Source organism: Dicentrarchus labrax, unplaced genomic scaffold (assembly GCF_905237075.1).
Source record: "Dicentrarchus labrax unplaced genomic scaffold, dlabrax2021, whole genome shotgun sequence".
Classification (NCBI taxonomy): domain Eukaryota; kingdom Metazoa; phylum Chordata; class Actinopteri; family Moronidae; genus Dicentrarchus; species Dicentrarchus labrax.
Window position 1 is genome coordinate 21,376,926 of NW_026136715.1, and position 17,585 is coordinate 21,394,510.

General features: G+C 40.3%; 1 protein-coding gene across 2 annotated transcripts in view; it reads left to right on the forward strand.

Moving 5' to 3' along the window:
* Positions 1-13,151, forward strand: part of soga1 (suppressor of glucose, autophagy associated 1) — a 106,729-nt gene extending 93,578 nt beyond the window's left edge. For both annotated transcript variants that reach the window (XM_051424886.1, XM_051424887.1), the window contains exons 18-24: positions 2,781-2,845; positions 3,058-3,205; positions 3,917-4,519; positions 4,735-5,002; positions 5,169-5,387; positions 6,339-6,724; positions 6,974-13,151. In XM_051424886.1, the coding sequence (XP_051280846.1) occupies positions 2,781-2,845; positions 3,058-3,205; positions 3,917-4,519; positions 4,735-5,002; positions 5,169-5,387; positions 6,339-6,724; positions 6,974-7,117 (1,833 nt within the window). In that variant the 3' untranslated portion in view covers positions 7,118-13,151. The remainder of the gene's footprint in view (positions 1-2,780; positions 2,846-3,057; positions 3,206-3,916; positions 4,520-4,734; positions 5,003-5,168; positions 5,388-6,338; positions 6,725-6,973) is intronic.
* The last annotated feature ends 4,434 nt before the right edge of the window (positions 13,152-17,585 follow it).

The following is a 17,585-nucleotide window of genomic DNA, read 5'->3' on the forward strand; positions in this document are numbered from 1 at the left end:
TTTTGTAACTATGATGCAATGCAGCTATATAACTTTTTTTTGTTTATCACCGACATTTCAAACCAAGAATATGTTCATCTGGGTCTCCTTCCATTATATACACAACCTCCAGTTTTTAAAGAAAATCATGCAATATGTTCAAATGAATTTAGTTTAATTGCTGTAGCCACTGTAGCTGTTGAAGTCATTGGAACTCAAGACTGCTGTGATATACATGTTCTTTATAAGTTTATGTAAATGTTGAACCACAGCTGTTTACCATAAGCACAGTATGTCTAGACAACTTGCCCACATTCAGTATGACACTGAATATAGATATTTTTGTGAAACATAAAATGACTGAGCAGCATTTTGGCCTGCTCAATCATTGTTATGGTCAAACCTGTTGATCTGTTACTCAAACTGGACGTCCTGGATCGTATTTCATCTTCTCACCTTTACCTGTAGCAACGCACCAACGCAGCTGCGTGTGTGTTTTTAATGCAGTGCTATTTTTGGTCTGAACACAGCTTTTTCAAACTCTTTTATGTACTAGAAGATGGTTAGACGTTGTTTTGCAAAATAGCAGTAGCAGTACAACACTTCACTGTATCCACCAAAAATCCATCCGTCTTTAGGATTGTATTTTTCTCTCAGAATACTTTGTTGATGCTGACAGTAAGCACACAGCTGTTAATGCCATAATGTGAGTATGGAGCATTCTCTGACTGAGGTCGAGCTGCAGTTTAATGTTAAGTTGAGCTCACCAGGAAAAACATGGTCAGTGTGATCTGCTGATTATACAGCAGCACAGTCACTGCCAAGCTGCTGCAACATGTCAGGGAGGGGTGAAGAGGGATTGCATCATTGTTTAAAGTAGTCATTAGTTAGGTTTTCTCCCCACACATACACACAGAAAAAAAGACTAAGACACACAGTTAGTAGGTCAGTGCTCCTCCATCATCCCTCCTCTGTCTGCTTCCTTTTAGGTTTTCAGTCTGAGGGCGTCTTTGTCCTCCCTTTCTCACCCTCTTTCCTTTCCAATCATTCTTTTCTTTGCCCCTCTCTTCCATCTCCTTCCTCTTTCTTCCTCACGCCTATCTGTGGAGTGTGATCCCATCTCACTCCTTCCATTAAGTGGCCGTGTCCCGCATTCGAAACTTGGCAGGAGGCCAAAGCCTGTCATAGTTTAATTCACTCTGTCTCAGTCTCTCTGACTGTATCTGTGTCATGCTCTGTCACCCACAAATCTTATCTATTCTACTTGTAGTACACTGTTGGGCCTTTCAGAGACTTCTGACATTTGATCATAGTGCCCCCATCAGGCTAGTTAGTGGAAAGCTTGCTGGATTTTTTGAGTTACAAATCTTATGTTTACTCATGAATCTATTTTATTTGTGTCGGTTATTTTAATTTTTTTTTATGCATTTCCAATTTAAATGGGATATTGAGGTGGACTGTTACCCAGGGAGAGAAAAAAAAAAGTATTTTATGTTATTGTGGTTTTATTGGTTTATTGGTAAGTATTGAATGTCTAACTTCCAGTACAGAATGCATGTTTTTGAAAAATGGGACCAAAATACATGAAAATTATAATTTTAATTAAATTGGGATTTATTTTCTAGTGAAACTAGATTTTAAAAGAAAACATACAGTAAATACATTTACTGGAGCGTGGGAAAAGTAGTGAAGGGATACCATTTTGTACGGTACAAGGCACATGGCACCACCGTATAATAATAATAATTAGACCCAAATAATAATGTAATGACCAGCTTTTTTCACTCAGCTCCCAGGCAAGCTGAAGAGGCAAATGATATCCAGGAGGCTAACGTTACAAGCTAACGTTACTAGCCAATAGGCTGCTAGTGTCAGTAAAGGAGCCACCAGTGCCACCACCTGTGTGTGCCTATGCCTATAGCCATTGTATTGAGTAAGTCTCTCTCAGTTTGTATGTGTTTGTGTAGGAGAGAGAAGGCACGCATGCGTTCATATGAGTGAAGCAGACTTGAGGAGGGCCCGTTCACTGGACCTTTTCAGGGCCTGAGCCATTTCTGTGGGCGGGCCTGTGTCCAAGTGTTACAGCTCACTCAGTATGTGGATGAAAAATTGAGCTACTCCACAATCTTTCCATGTACCCTCTGGCAACTGCAGGAATCACTGAACTAGTGTATTTTTCGCTTTCTGTCAGTATACTGTACACATCCAGGCAGCCTGGTCTGCAGTTCAGTGAGTTGCAGGTGAAAGTCTATCAGTACATCTTCACAACTAAGCACATTATGCAGATGTCCTTTTCCCTTCTCCCAATGTCTCTCTCATTCGTCTCTTTCCTCTGAGGGGAAATGGCTCCAGAGTGTGAGATCACCTCTCGCAAGTGTGAAACACACTGACTCAGCATCACCTTCTGTGTCTGTGTGTGTGTGTGTGTGTGTGTGTGTGTGTCTTTGTCTTTGTCCTTGTCTGTGTGTGTGTGTGTGTCTTTGTCTTTGTCTGTGTGTGTGTGTGTGTGTGTGTGTGTGTGTGTGTGTGTGTGTGTTTGCACGCTGTCTGCCACAGATAGATTATACTAGTCAGTCTCCACTTCCTTCTGTGAAAACAGCTCCAGAGGAAGTGGATGGCAATAAAGGGAATGTGTCTACAGTGGATGTCTTCCAGGGTGTGAAAAAAAGGTGTAGAAATGAAGAATGCTACAGGAGCGATTTAAACAAATGATGCAGGTCATTTAAATGCAAATAAGCTGTAAAAGTTTTTTTCAGAGATTTTCTTTTCACTAACAGTCTGGGTCTTCTCTCTTCTCACAGTCGAAGTCATTAGGTGGCGAGTCCTCTGCAGACACAGTGGTTGCTAATGGAACTGTATCACCGAGGTAATGTTTAAAAACAACAACTTGCACTGAATTGAATTCTTTGTGGAGAAATCAGAACATTTCTTAAACTCTAGAGTTTAGGACTGTTGGGTTTTTATAGGCAAAATGTTCAAAATGGCTTCATGAACAAGTGTAAATTTATAATCTTGAAAGCAGCGCATGGCATCTCTTCTCCTTTCTCATCAACTCCTCCATCTTATATCAATGAACAGAACCAGATCTACATCGGAGCTGGATGGCCCAGAGGTTAACGGGACAGCCAATCAGGAGGAGAAGATCCAGTTTGCTGTCCAGTCCCTTTTGATTCGCCCAGAACTGGGTGACCTCACCAGGAAGAACTGGACCTACCTGACCAATGAGGTGAATAAGTTACTTTATACATTTATTGGTTTAAATTCTGCAGTTTATTGTGATTCCTTAACTTTTATATCTTGACTTATCTTTGGGAAGACTCGTGAGACAAAGGCTGGATTTATTTCTTTATAATAACAGAGATGTTTCTTTTCTAATTCCTATATTCATCTCTGTGATTGAGACATTAAAGATCCCCTCCAGAAATGTATTACGACATGTTCAAATAGTCTGCTTCGAACAATAATGTCTGTCTGCAAAAAAAAAGTATAATTTTCACATTAAAATCCTTAAAAAGGCAACTACTCCTTCTACCTCATTAAAAAGAATCTATGAATATGCACATTTTGTTCATTTCTAAAGTTTTTGCTGCTGGACACAAGATGTCTCCTAATTCACTGTAAAGCCCCTAAAATCTTTTTCAGTGAGCACAGAGAAACGTTCCACTTTCAGCAGATGAATGTGGAAACACCCTTCTAGTGTTAAACTCTGCACATACATCATTCTGCACAGTGAAGCTCAAACATCAAACTGTAGGAACAAGAAGAAAAACATATTTTATGGGGGACTAAAGTTAGCAGATATATTTGATTTATATGATAATTATTATTTCTGTTCTCTTTTCCCGCCTTACAGCTACTGAAACTGAGGACAGCAGGTAAAATGTGTACTGATAATAATTGTATTCTGGTTTCTCTCCACGCTCTCGTCTCCTCACAGACACCAGAGGTTGGGGACACCTGTAAAACATGGGACGGCCCCACCGGCTCCTACAGCAGCTTAGTGGGATCAGAGCTGGATTTGGAGTCCGTCCAGAGGAGCTATACTGCTCCAGACCGCACTGGCATCCGGATCTACTACAGTCCTCCTTCTGTACGACGTATGGAGCACCGAAGACAGAACCAGGACGCCAGAGAGCCGCAGCAGGCCCAGAACGGGAGCTCTTCCCCGGGGCTGAGTGGCTCAAACGGGGGCGTGGCTGCGGTGGGAACCCTGGAAGTTGAGCAGCAACAGCCTCCATCCTCCTTTTCTTCCTCATATGAGCAGTGGCTGTGCTCACTGTCCAAGCAGCACAGGGAGCTGCTGGAGAGCAGAAGTGGCTGCATCGCCAGTTCGATCCCCATTGTCGTCAACAACGGCATCAGTGGCTCAGCTAACAGTTTGGTTGATGGGATGACGCCCTCGTCAGCTTTCCACGGCCTTGAGATCGGGGAGATTTCAGCCAATTTAAGTGATGACATGAAGGAGATGACTAACTGTGTCCGCCAGGCCATACGCTCTTCCTCTCTGGAGAGGAAATCCACCAAGGAACCAGGAAGTCAGGTAGTTTCTTTTTAAGTGAATAGCCAAAAAGGTTTATATTGTCTGATTTTATGGTCCAACTATTGGTCGTAAAACATAGCTTTATTTAAAAAAAGATGTTGTGGCCACAGTACTTCATCAGACAACTTCAGTAGCTGTTACAATTACTCATCATTGCATTTTCTCCTTCTCCAAAGACACTAAACATTCTCCATCACTTTCATTTCTCTACCCAGGCGGTTGGTATGTCCACCAGGTCCACGCAGACTGCTTCATCGTACGTCAGCATCGGGCTTCAAACCGACAACCTTCCAAACAGCAGAGGGATGGGGTTACACTCCAAAGCCTGGTCTCCTCGCCCCTCTCCAACGACCACCTCCTCGCTGGCATCAGCTCGAACCCGGCAGATATCGACATCACTGGATAAAGTTCACAGCCGCATCGAGAGGCCATGCTGTTCGCCCAAGTACGGATCACCGAAACTACAACGCAGAGTGTCATCTGGTAATTGCGCTTTGTTTTAACATCCTTGGAGTCCAAGACATATTTTCAAGCCAATTTGGGATAGTTGTCTGTGATTGTTAAAATAGCTCCATTGATGTGCTTCGCAGATCTTCAATGTAAGCACTATTTTTTGGAACAACGACATATCCAACTGTTCTGTTTTTAGGCTCCACTTCCAGATTGGATGGGACGTCTTCCTCCAGAGACCGGAGCCTGTGGAGCCTCCAGCAAAGATCCATCAGTGGTGGAGGAGGCTCAGCCTGGGCTCGCTCCACCACCACCAGGGACAGCCCCGTCCTGAACGGCCTCACAGACGGCCTCTCCAGCCTCTTCAGTGTGGTGGAACACTCTGGAAGCACAGAGTCGCTCTGGAGGGGTGACGGAGGTAAGACTTTATGAACGAGGGTTTGACCAGTCAGGTTTTATTGAAATAAAACCTTTTTCATGGAAGACATTTTTAACCATATTTGCATAAAGCAGTAACGTCTCATTCAGAGACAGCCTGCTACACCAGTGGTGGTGCCGGGACCCCCACTAAGGGTCACCAAAGCTTCATGTGGGGTCGCAAGACTTTCTTGATTTTAAGCGGTGTAAGAAAACTTAAAAAATATACACAGGAGGCTTATATCTCAATATTTAGTTCATTTATGTAAAGACTACAAATATAATAGTTATTTTTAAAGTTTAGATTATTATTTAACCACTGTGCTAGACAACACCAGAGCCAAAGAATTTGAACAACAGTGCACAGCTTTTCCTCTCTCCTCTCCTTCTGATCTAACAATTACAAACATGAACATACATCTTGTCCAGCACCTTAGTTTGATGAACAAGCGACATTCACAAGGCTTGTTTGCAGGCTAGATAGCTAAATAGTTCATCAGCTGCAGCACATTAAACATTATGTAAACCTAACTGCAAATTTGGTCTGTTTAGATACTGGTGTGGTCCTTATGGTGCTATGGTGCTATTCTCCCATACCACTGCTAACAACATGTCTGCCTATGACATGTATGCCACAGTGCAGTTTGTTTACTCATTCTCCTGCCAGACAAAGACATGCCTCTCAGGCCGCAGACCGCTGAGACAAAGAGGAGCAATTCTGATATTTCCCCAAAGACCTGTTTTTCTTAGCCTGGTATCAGCAGACTAATTCACAAATGCTAATTAGTCTGGAAACGTTCAGTTCATCTTGCTTTGACAGTCAAAGTCTCCATTACTGTTAATGTCAGTGACTTCACAGTGCAAGTCCCTCCAGGATTCAAATAAATTATCTGTCAACCACGATTCATGGAAATAATTATAATACCCGTCTTTGAACCCTGTTTGCCATTAGGAGCCAGCCAGGGTGCCAGTCCAGCACGGCAGCCTCATGCTGCAGGGAAACCTTCCTGTACGGCACTCTGTGGATCTGACCCCAGCTCTCAGCGGTACGGAGGCCTGGTTCAGGAGTTCTTCAAGAACGTCTGCACAAGCCGTGCCCAGGCAGGAGTCGCTCTGCCTGTGGAGAGAGCACAAAGTATGGGTGTCTTGGGTGGCATGGATGAGCCCAAGCCAGAAGGGGTTGGAGCGCTGGTTGGGTTGGGTGGAAGCAACGACAACGTGACCAGAATTGTCAATAAGAGGTTTATGAGACAGACAGCTGGGGAGGAGATGGTCAGTATCATGGGAGGAGGGAAAGAAACGACGAGCAACGCAGGAGCTGCAGGATCTGGGACCGAGGTGCGGCCATTGCAAATGCGTTTTTATTTTAAACTTAATTAAATGTCTGTGGTTTTGCTTGTTTTAGCCGATTTAGATGAAAATGTAATAAATATCATTTGTAGTTAAGAAGCTATCTTCTTGCACTAGTATGGTCTTTGAATTTTATTTTTAAAACTCATTCAAAAATATCAAAAATATTCATGTATAATATGAAAAGATATTCACACCTGCATGTTTTAGTAAATAAGACATCTTTCCATTTCCCAGGATGCACCCTGTGACTGTGCTGCCCAGTCTTCCTGCCTTGCGCGACCATCAAGGGCAGCAACTCGCCATTCGCTCGGCCAGTGCAAGCACCGCCCACAAGAGTCTCTGGCAACCGAGGAGAAGGGCGACGCCTGCAACGAGTGATGAGACTACTGCCACATGCAACACACACACACACAAAGCAATACTGATTCCTCACAAACACTGTACACCACTGCCATAAAAACACAATTTCGCACACTTCTCACATCACCAAATGTACATACACACCTACAACCTGCCAAGCAGGCACACTGCCAAACACATAACACACACACACACACACACACACACACACACACACACCGCTAGCACACTGCACAGACTGCCCCACAAACCCACTGCCACATGCACACATTCATTAAAACACACACACACAACCCAGGCAATATTACACTTGTCTTGGACTAGACCATTCTAATGCCAAGGACAGGGAGGACTGAAACTACAACCAAGCAACAGATCTAACCATCACAACTACCAGCAGGGCATAAACATAAACACACACATGATCTTACACACTTAACTAAAAAAACAAACAACAAACTGCAAACTGAAGAGAAATTAACAAGTAAAACTACGATGTCAGGACTGGACCTAACAAACCCTCCCCCACCCTACTTTACAGAACAACAGGTACAACATATGGTCAGTTTTGAAGTGGAAAATCCACCTTGATGACACCATGCTGTTGGACCAGCAGCCATGTTGGATTTACAGATAAGCAAGGAGAAAGAAAGAACGTAGTCCCTGTCTGAATATGCATTGAAATATGTTACTTTGGGAGCTACAGTGTAAAGCTGGAGAGGAGACGTATGATGTTTTTTCTGACACACACGTGCTGGGAAAGCCTTCTTGATGGATTAGCACAGTAACGCCTGAGCAAGTGTCTCCAACATGGATATGAAAAAGTCATCTTGATGACACATCTGCTTTGATCGCAGACTAGTTTTCAGTGTTCTTCCTATTGAAATAGATCACTAAAGGAAGAACATAAGGACTACTGGACAACATACCCCCAGCATGACCAGACTTGGACTCCACTGTTGAATGACTTGTGAGCTCTATAAATGAGACCATAAAACTGATCTGAGTGGACCTCCTTGCATTGTTGTTTAGTTGCAAACCTAAACAACAAAAAGCTCTCCAGACTTATTTAGATGTAACTGTGTTCCCAGACGGACTTCAGCCACAAATATGAGGATGTTTTGTGGCATTGTAGCCATGACTTATACCTTGTAGATGTAAGAAAACCTACTTCAAAAGTTGTCACTCTCCGGAGTCTGATTGGAAAATTGCAGTTTTGGTTTGAACCTGTTACAGCAGGCAGAAAGTGCCTGTTGGTTTTCATATTTCTGAGATATTTCTTCACTGATTCACATGTAAACCTCCGACGATCGTTGATGATCTCATGAAGACATGTGGTGCACAGTCCCACAGCACACTGTCCTGAAGCTTTTTCAGTTGGTTACACTGATTGGGGACCATTTCTGATTGCTTGCAAGGTTAACCTAAAACCCCATCCTCAGATTTTGTTTGGTATTGGATAGAGATGCATTGATACCATTTTTTCACTTGTTTTACCAGTTCTTCAGAGCACCTCAAGCACTAGTTTGGGATCATGCTACTGAAACCAAAACCAACACATGAAATGTATTCCATTTAGCTTCATTCTGTTGAAAAAGTACAGAAAATGAAGGTGGTTCGGATTTTCATGTCACCTGTGACTTTTGGGATTTACATAATTAAGAAATGCTTTAATAACAATAATGATATTGACTTGATGCCCATCAGCTTTATCGGTGCATCCCTATCCTCTTCGCTTCATGGCATCAAATATGATGTGTGTGCTCATCTGCCATCAACCAGAAACACTCACTAACTCTAAATCCAAGGAGAACTCAGTCAATGCATTCCTTTTATTAGCGTCTTTCCCGGATGTGTACTGTACGTGTGTGGAGGGGATAGTTTTAAAATACTCGCCTTTTACTTCCTCCTTTCTCTCACACACAACTGTCCTCATGTTGTGGTACCATGCCAACGGCGTTGCTACTGTACGAACCCTATACGCATTTTAGAAATGTAGCATTATAATGTTAATCTTGGAAAGCAACAAGTTAAGAGTAGTTAAAGCACTGAGGGTTTTTACTTTTTAAGAAATACATTCATGAAATGTTTAATTTACTTAATTTGATATCTACAAACTAGTCAAAGTTGTTTTCCTAAATTAAAAATGGGTATCGTTTTTTTTTTTACCTGCGTGGCAGTTCTGACGACATCAAATGTTTTTAAGATGTCTGAACACAAAATATTTACTACTGACACAAATGCTGTCGAGTCTTACTAGGGAATTATAAACATAGAAAAAACACGGCAAACTAAAACCAATCATATTTGGAAAGGGTATTTATTCCATTTACTCCTCCTCTCCTTTTGTTTGCCATCTTGTTCTTTTTCTAATCAATCAACAGATATTTAAAGTGCCTGTCAGATTTCCTATTAGTCAGCTCACACCAAAACTGGACTCCATATAAAAACACACAAACAAACCCAGCAGGCCTTTTTTTAAAATGGGTAAGATTGTTTTTATGCATGTAATTGCGATCAGGCTGTAGTAAAGCTACAGTAAAGTACTGTACCACAGGGGAGGAAGGACAAAATGGTTTACAGGTATAGTAGGATGTAGTATATATTAACTTTTTTTTATACCAAGGGTTATTGTATTTCTGGAAAGTAAATTATTTTTGTTTTGTTTATTTTATATGGACGTTTTTGCTGATATATTACCCTGTTGTTTCTATTCTATTTAGTTATCATGGTGCTACTTAATGTAAAGTCTGCTATGGGCTCGCCTCCTTCAACAAGGCATCTACCCATCTCTCTATTTAAATGTGTCTCTTCCTCTGTCTCTGTATGAGCAGCAGTTGAGCATTTCTCCATCTTTGCACACCATTTAATGACTCAGCAGTTTAAAATAGGGCATTACAGTAACAGTGCATGTATTTAAATAACACAGTGAGGAAAACCCACAGTCTAAATGCTGCTGTCTGTCTCCACTCCAGCCCTCACTGCTGGTAAAAACCAGCCGTCTGGAACCACCGCTTCAAAAGCTACTGGTCTGATTGCCATAGGAATAGGCCGGCTTATTTTTTTGACCACAATTATACAACAACAGGTAGTTTTAGTCAAGCCAGTCTGATTGAAAAGATTTTTAAAAAACTCATATAAACTCTTGCCCTAAAAGCGCAGCTAATAAGGTTGAGTACATGTTACATTATATTTTCGTCTTTTAAAGCTTTTGAGTTTTTAAATAGACACTACTGTCACTGAAGAAAACTAACCTGCTAATACAGATTACAGTATGTATAATGTAACAGATTATACTGGTGCTGTTGGTCCTGTACTGGTGCAGATAAGAAAGCCCGATTTCCAAGCATACCAAGACACAGTCTTTAGTTACTTGAGTTTTGACAACAAAGCTAACACGTTCATTTAGCAAAGCAGCTACAATAGTACATCAGGACTTGTTTCCAACAGTTATATAACATTAATAGCATGGTTAGCTGTTTGCATTTGTTGCACAAAGGTATGCGAATGTTGTCTCTTTAAAATTAAGGTTTTCAGTGGAGTAGGAGGCATATTTTATCAAACCTCAGTACAAATATACATCAATGACCTCGGCTGCCACATTTAGTCTAGTTTGCATTTCAGCATACCAACATATTAAAGTCGCCCATGTTTATTCCAACCAAGAGGTTCAAAGAATCAAGGTTGATAATGATACACTTCCCACTTTTGAGAAATAGCAGCCACTAATGGTTGCTTCTTATGTTAGTGAACAAATTACCGCAGGCTAGCTCACTTGCTAGCCAACATGTTATTGTCTACACTCAAAATAGTTCAGACTCATTAGTATTGTCATGGTAAGAGAGAAATAAAAAAACAACTTAATTAGTTTTTTCCATTCACTGTGCCCCATAAGCTTGGTGTCTCCATTACGTCTAAACATCTCTGTATAGTGTAAAAAGAGCCTGCGTTGGTAGCACTGACAGTATGTTGGTAGACAGTACACAGTGTAACAGCAGGAAGAGCTAACTGCAGGTTGGCAGAAGTCCTGTCTGCAGCAACCACAGTCCAATAATGACTCAGTCATACCACAGTCTCTCCCACCACACACCAGGATGAATAGTCTCAAATAACAAAGGAACATTTATCATGCCCTAATATTAGGTTTGGCATCATTTCTGCTTTTTGGATACACAGCAAAACTACAGAATGGGTCATGATAAGCCATTAATCTTGGATTCATTCCTAAACTCTTTGCATCACATTTGAAATCCAAACATGACCACATGTAAAACTGCAACAGATACCAATAACAGGTCCAAACAATCAATGGTATTTTTGTTTTAAAAATTGTAAAATAAAAGCACAAACCTGAAACTAATCTACTTTAAAAAAAATGGACGGTTGAAGGTAATTTTGAAAAGAGATTTTGGTATAATGTACAAAACAGAAAGTAACTTTAATCATTCAGAATATCCGTACAAATATTTTGTTCTACCTCTTACATTTATATCATATACTCTGAGACACGTCATTAACTAACACCAAACATAATGTGTCTTTAGTGTAATTGTGCATCTTCTGAACATATTTGATGCCTGTGTACCAGGGCCTTAGTCCTATTGTCATTTAGTCTTGCTGTCAATGAGAAGGTCACTTTGTGCCTTTCCTCTACAAAGATGTCTCAGTTTAGTTAAAACATTTATTTTCCTGCAAACATTTGGCTCTAAACTATGATGATCCAGATGAATTTCATCGGGAGTTAAGATTAAATATCGTAGGTGTAGACTTATTTGTGTTTACATTCATCCTCAGCGGTTGCTCTACTACATACATTCTGACGGACAATACGTGTTAAAAGCCAATAAGGGACCTCAGTGTCAAGGTTTCAAGGGTACATTATGCCTTAGAAATGAGTTTTGCTTCACTTTTGTGTGACCAGACCTGCAAATGGTGGGAAATTTGGACCAAGGTTACGTTTTGGGTAAATGTTTCATGTTTTTAACTGATTTGAACACATAAAATAATTGGTTGGTATCACTTTAAAACACAAGTAATAGTAATTAGCAATATAGTAATTATTTAATATTGATTTAACAAAAAACCATATGTGACATCATTGCTGGAAATGCATCTCACAGCTCCTACTGGTATTTTACTGCAACACATTTTCTTGCATTTACTGTCAAAATCTGAAATGGCGCAGTCAGCATAACACTCAAATCTCTCTCCAACTCTGATGTCATCGGTCAGTTCTGTCTCTGCCTCTCCAGCCTTTCCACCTGCCTGTCAGGTGTTATATTTGCTCCTCCCCCTCAGGTTATAAGTACTAGGCGTTGCAGCCAATGACAGACAGTTTTACAGGTCACACAGCATCACCAGCCAATGACTGATGAGTTCTTACAGGTTGCATGTCATAAACCACGAGTCTCATTGTTCCCTGTGTGTGTCCGTAAACCTGTCAGAAAATCTACATGAATCTTTCCAGCCTTTTTAAATGTTTCCATACCATTCATATGATTATTACATCCTGGCAATATGTACATGAATTCTAAGCTGTTCATAATGTTAGCTTAACTATTACCTAGAGAGACTGCCTGCTTGTATATTCGCTTTATATATCCTACTCTTGTCTTTTTTAATAACGCTTGATTCTTGAATAAACGGAGAATGCAATGAAAGACAAATAAAATGAGTACGCAGTAAGTAAATTTGTCCCTGTGTAATTGCAACTAGAAAAGAAAGGAAAGGTTTGTACTCTGTCCATTTGTTTCTTTGAGAAAAGCTGAATGTCAACAGCTGATCTGAACCAGGTCGCTGTGGAAGTATGTAGCTCTCTCCCTTTATAGACCACACTTGAGCATTTCTTCTGTACATAGGTGCATTTTGAAGCGGATGAAAAACAAAAAAAAGGCAGCAAACATTAACTAAGTAAAATGAGAACATTTGATCAAAGTGGATTTTTAAAGGGTTGGGGATTTTAGTTTTTTCCGACCAATGTAGCCTGTAACGAGATATTATAACTGCCTCCTGTTTGTCATAGAATTCACAAATAAATGTTTGTTGGTATTTAGCATGGTTTGTTTTCTCGTCATTTTGTACATTTTGGGTAAAATGATCGTCCTTCCCTTCTAGTTGTCAAACATTCATTGCACAGTTAAAGTAATAAAACACCAAGCATGACTATAGTGAAGTTAACAAAAGTATCATTGAATCATAAAATAAAGACTATAAGGAGAGGAAGAATAAAGTTTACCACATTCCTCATACCTAAATGACAAATTAGGTCATTTGTTACAGAAATGTTTCTGCCCCAATGTGGTTAAGTTTCATTTAGCACCCACACTGGGTCAGATTTTTAGTTTGTCTGATACTTTGTTGGGTCAAAGAAGAAAAACAAGGCAGGCTCAAAAACATTCAGTGTTTTTTATGGGGATAGTAAATACCCTCAATATCAGTATAAGGCCCTAAATTAAATTAAATACATAAAAATAGAATACACTGCATTATTAATGGCCATTTTTCTAACAATACAATACTTTACCTTGTTTATTTAGAACTTTACTATCTTCACTTTCTGCCCCAGAAATGCCCACAGATGGGAATAAAATGATGTCATTAACTTGCCTGAGCTGTGAAAGTCCATATTATCTCTAGGAATACAGGAGAGCTTAGGATAATCCTAACCCATTAGGTGGAATGGACAGATGGTATTTTTTTGGGACAACATTTAGAGAACACTCATAATATGAAAGATAGAATTATACAGAGAAAGTAATTAGGCTCCGGTAACTGCCTGTTCCCTGTAAAGCTGCCAAAACTGTAGACTAAATAAACGCATTATTTGATTATCTGTGAAGCTATATTCATTTCATCCTTTTGTTTGTCTTGAATCCCCAAATGGCTCCAAATGGCAACAAATCTGGTGGGAGGGAAACAAGAAATAAAGTGAAATGTAAATGGGATAGAGGCCAGAGAAAATTAAACTGAGCTGAAAAACATTTCGATGGAAGGAATAGGGACAAGTGAGTGCAACAATACAGCAGTTGCTGTCTGTACAACAAAATAGGGATATCACAATACCAGAAATTTAGTATAGTAGTACTAGTGAAATTCCAGGATTCTCGATACCAATTCAATACCATAGTAAAAAATGTTTTCCCTCCAATCCCCATTTAATATTGAGTCCCAATACAATACTTGTATTTTCCTTAATAATACAGGTGAATAGCTCTGCATTGCATTAAGGAAAAAATTGCCTGCAACCAAGCTGTTCCTTCATGTTTTTATAGATAATTTATTAATATTAATAAAAGTATCCTGCTCCAGTGTGGCCAACCTGAGTTACTTGTTGAGTTGTTTATTTTCCTTGCCTGTACATGTTTTGCATAGATTACATTCATTACTTGCTTTTTGTTCGCAGTGGTTTTGTTGCACTTGCAGTGGCGGGCTCTCCATCGCTCTCTGTCTCGCCTTTGACCAGGAGCTCAGCCTCGCCCACAGTGGTGTTTCACTGTGGGTAGAAAGAAACGGCCTGTAGTCATCGGAAAAGAAAGCGGCTTTGAATTAAAGAGCAGTGGACCTTGAAGACGATCCACCCTGTCAAACGACCGGATGGGACCAACCCATCAACATCGGGTGCTGTCGACAGAGCGCAGGACGAGAGGAGGCGGACTCAGTGCCTTAGCAGTCAAACTGGATGGACACTATTTCTTTTTATGTGAAGACCATGTTATCATCACAATTTTGTTGCAGCTATGCAGATGCAAGATAGGGACTTATTATAGAATGGGACATTTTGAAGGGATGCAGGTCAAATCCCTTTGGTTCCACTTCCTTCCTATAGCAGAATCTGTGTTTCTAATTAAATCAGATCTAAATCAGAGCTGTTTCTGTTCTCCCTTATTTGCAATACTTAATCTGTTTTGATCCCTTTCTCAATTTGTCTTTATGCTCTCTTTCCTATTTCTGTTGGCCTCTTTTTTCTTACTGCCTCCACCTTTTACTGCTTCAGTCTCTTGCTTTCTTTGGCACTTTTGTCTTCTGTGCTTCTCTTCTCACTGTTTGATTTATTCCCGCCCTCTCCTTCTACCTCTACATGCCCTACTTATGGGAGTAAAAACAAGCTAGAGAAGGATGCCAGCAGCCCTGATGGACAGACAGGAAGTGACCTCACCATAGCAACATTTGAAAACAAAGGGATAACTTCCTGTTTTGACTGAACTAAAACCTAAGAGAAGGAACGGTAATGCTGGGTAGTTTGAGTATTTTGGGGACTGGTTCCTCAAAGCTACATTATAAGTTGGTTGATGATTCTTGTTAGAGGCTATTCTTTTCATTTTTAGACCTGGACCTACTATACATAAATGATTATTATATTATTGTTGTCATGACATCTACAAAAGTTTTTTTTTTAAGTATATGGTTTGATAAGGTATCGATTAAGGTATTTCCAAATGCCCAAAATGCAACAGGATTTCTGCTCCCCTGAATTTAAATAGTGCATCCTGCTTGTTAGTTTGCATTGTTGTTTAGTCACTAAACTGTCCAATGTATAGTAATGTAGAGTATTTTTTTGGTACATTGAGTACTTACACATACAGCTTGCTGAAGATCAAAGTTCTTTCTTACACAAATCAATTTCCAATTCTAAACCTAATTGCTAGTGTCTACTAATCAAACTGAAAAGGGTAATCAGGGCACATTAATATTCCAACAAGAATAGATTTACTTGTTCCTCAACTTACAGCTTCAGTTAGGGGCAATTTAACTGATTTTGAATCCCACTTCAGGAGTCAAAGGTATATGGGTATAGGTATAGCTTTAACTCCAGGGCTGCTTCCCTGTTGAACCAACTCAGAATGTGGGATTAAAGGAGGTGTAAAACTAAAGAACATTATGCAAACATACCTCTAACTTTGTTGTAACTTTTACTTGCTTTTATCTTTTCTAGGCTTCTGCTTCAAAACCTTACCCTGCTTGGAGATTTAAATCCCACAGTGAGGTAATGAATGGATTTCACTGAAGTCTGAAAGCACAGGATGCCATGCTAACTGCAGTCAGACTCAGCAGGCACTGAGGTAAAAGATATAGATCTGTGTGTGTGTCTGTGTGTGTGCGCGCACAGTCTTAACCTTGCTGAAATATATATTTATAACCTTGCGTATTGTGGGAAACTTGAGGAGGTCTTATGTCAAAGTACTCACTTATCTGTCCATCTATCTCTGGAAATGGGTTGGCGGAGTACCCAAGCCCACTTGATGTGCGTATCGCAGTTATATGACTGTTGTGAGAGTGATAATCCGCAGAATGGGCAGGCCAGTCATAAACATTAACTGTCTTATTAATATCGGATGGCTTGCGGGTTGGTGAAATAGGGTGATGTGTATCCCTATTATGAGAGACACAGGCACAGTAGTGTAACTTAATTGATTATTTAAAGGTGCAGTGTGTAACATTCAGGAGTATGTTTCGTTAGTGTATAATCACCTGAAAATAAGAATTGTTATATTTTTGTTACCTTAGAATGAGCAGTTTTTATCCACAGAGGATCGCCTTCCATGAAAGCTGCCATGTTGAACCACCATGTTTCTACAGTAACCCAGAATGGACAAACTAACATTTTCACGTTTTTCTAGATCGAGTCACGGTAGTTTCAGCCTTCACACTTGGAAGGGGAGGGTGTAGTGAGGGAGTAGCAACTACACAACTAGATGCCACAAAATCCTACATAGTAGTACTTTAACAACAAAAATACCTTCATATTTGTCAGTTTATCACAACAGACTGGTTTAAAAGAACTGGAAAAGAGGTGAAAGCAAAGGACAAAGGGATTTATTCCCATCCCTGTCCAACTGGAAAGTTCTGGGATCTGCTAGTATGTACTAGGCATGTAAATTTTAACAGAAATAAAACTAATGAAATATGTGTGTGACTAATGGTTTGGTCCTATCTGTACATCTATCTTACATAATAAAGCTGGACACACACACACACACACACACACACACACACACACACACACACACACACACACACACACACACACACACACAGGAACACAGGTACAAATACAGGATACAGCCAATGAGGCTCCAGTAATTAAAACTGAATGCACAGAGAGGAACTCCAGCTCTTCACTTGAGACTAAATGCGCGCACACACACACACACACACACACACACACAGACACACACACACACACTCTCTATCTCTCTCACACATTCCGTTAAATGTTTGCCAAGAGTCAAATCTATTCTGAGAGAAGGGAGTAACTTTCCTTTCACAAACACTGCCTGAACATTGTCAGGTCACTTTTACCTCAAATAAAAACCCAGGCCCTCATAACAAATGACAGTTCAGGTAACTATGGATTTCTGCAGCAATAACAAAAACATATCCAATATCAACTCCTCAACAGCAAGAAGGCATTTACGTCCACTCCTATCTGACCTTTCCTCACTCTATTGTATGTCCCCTCTCGTTATTTATTTTGCAGATGATCAAA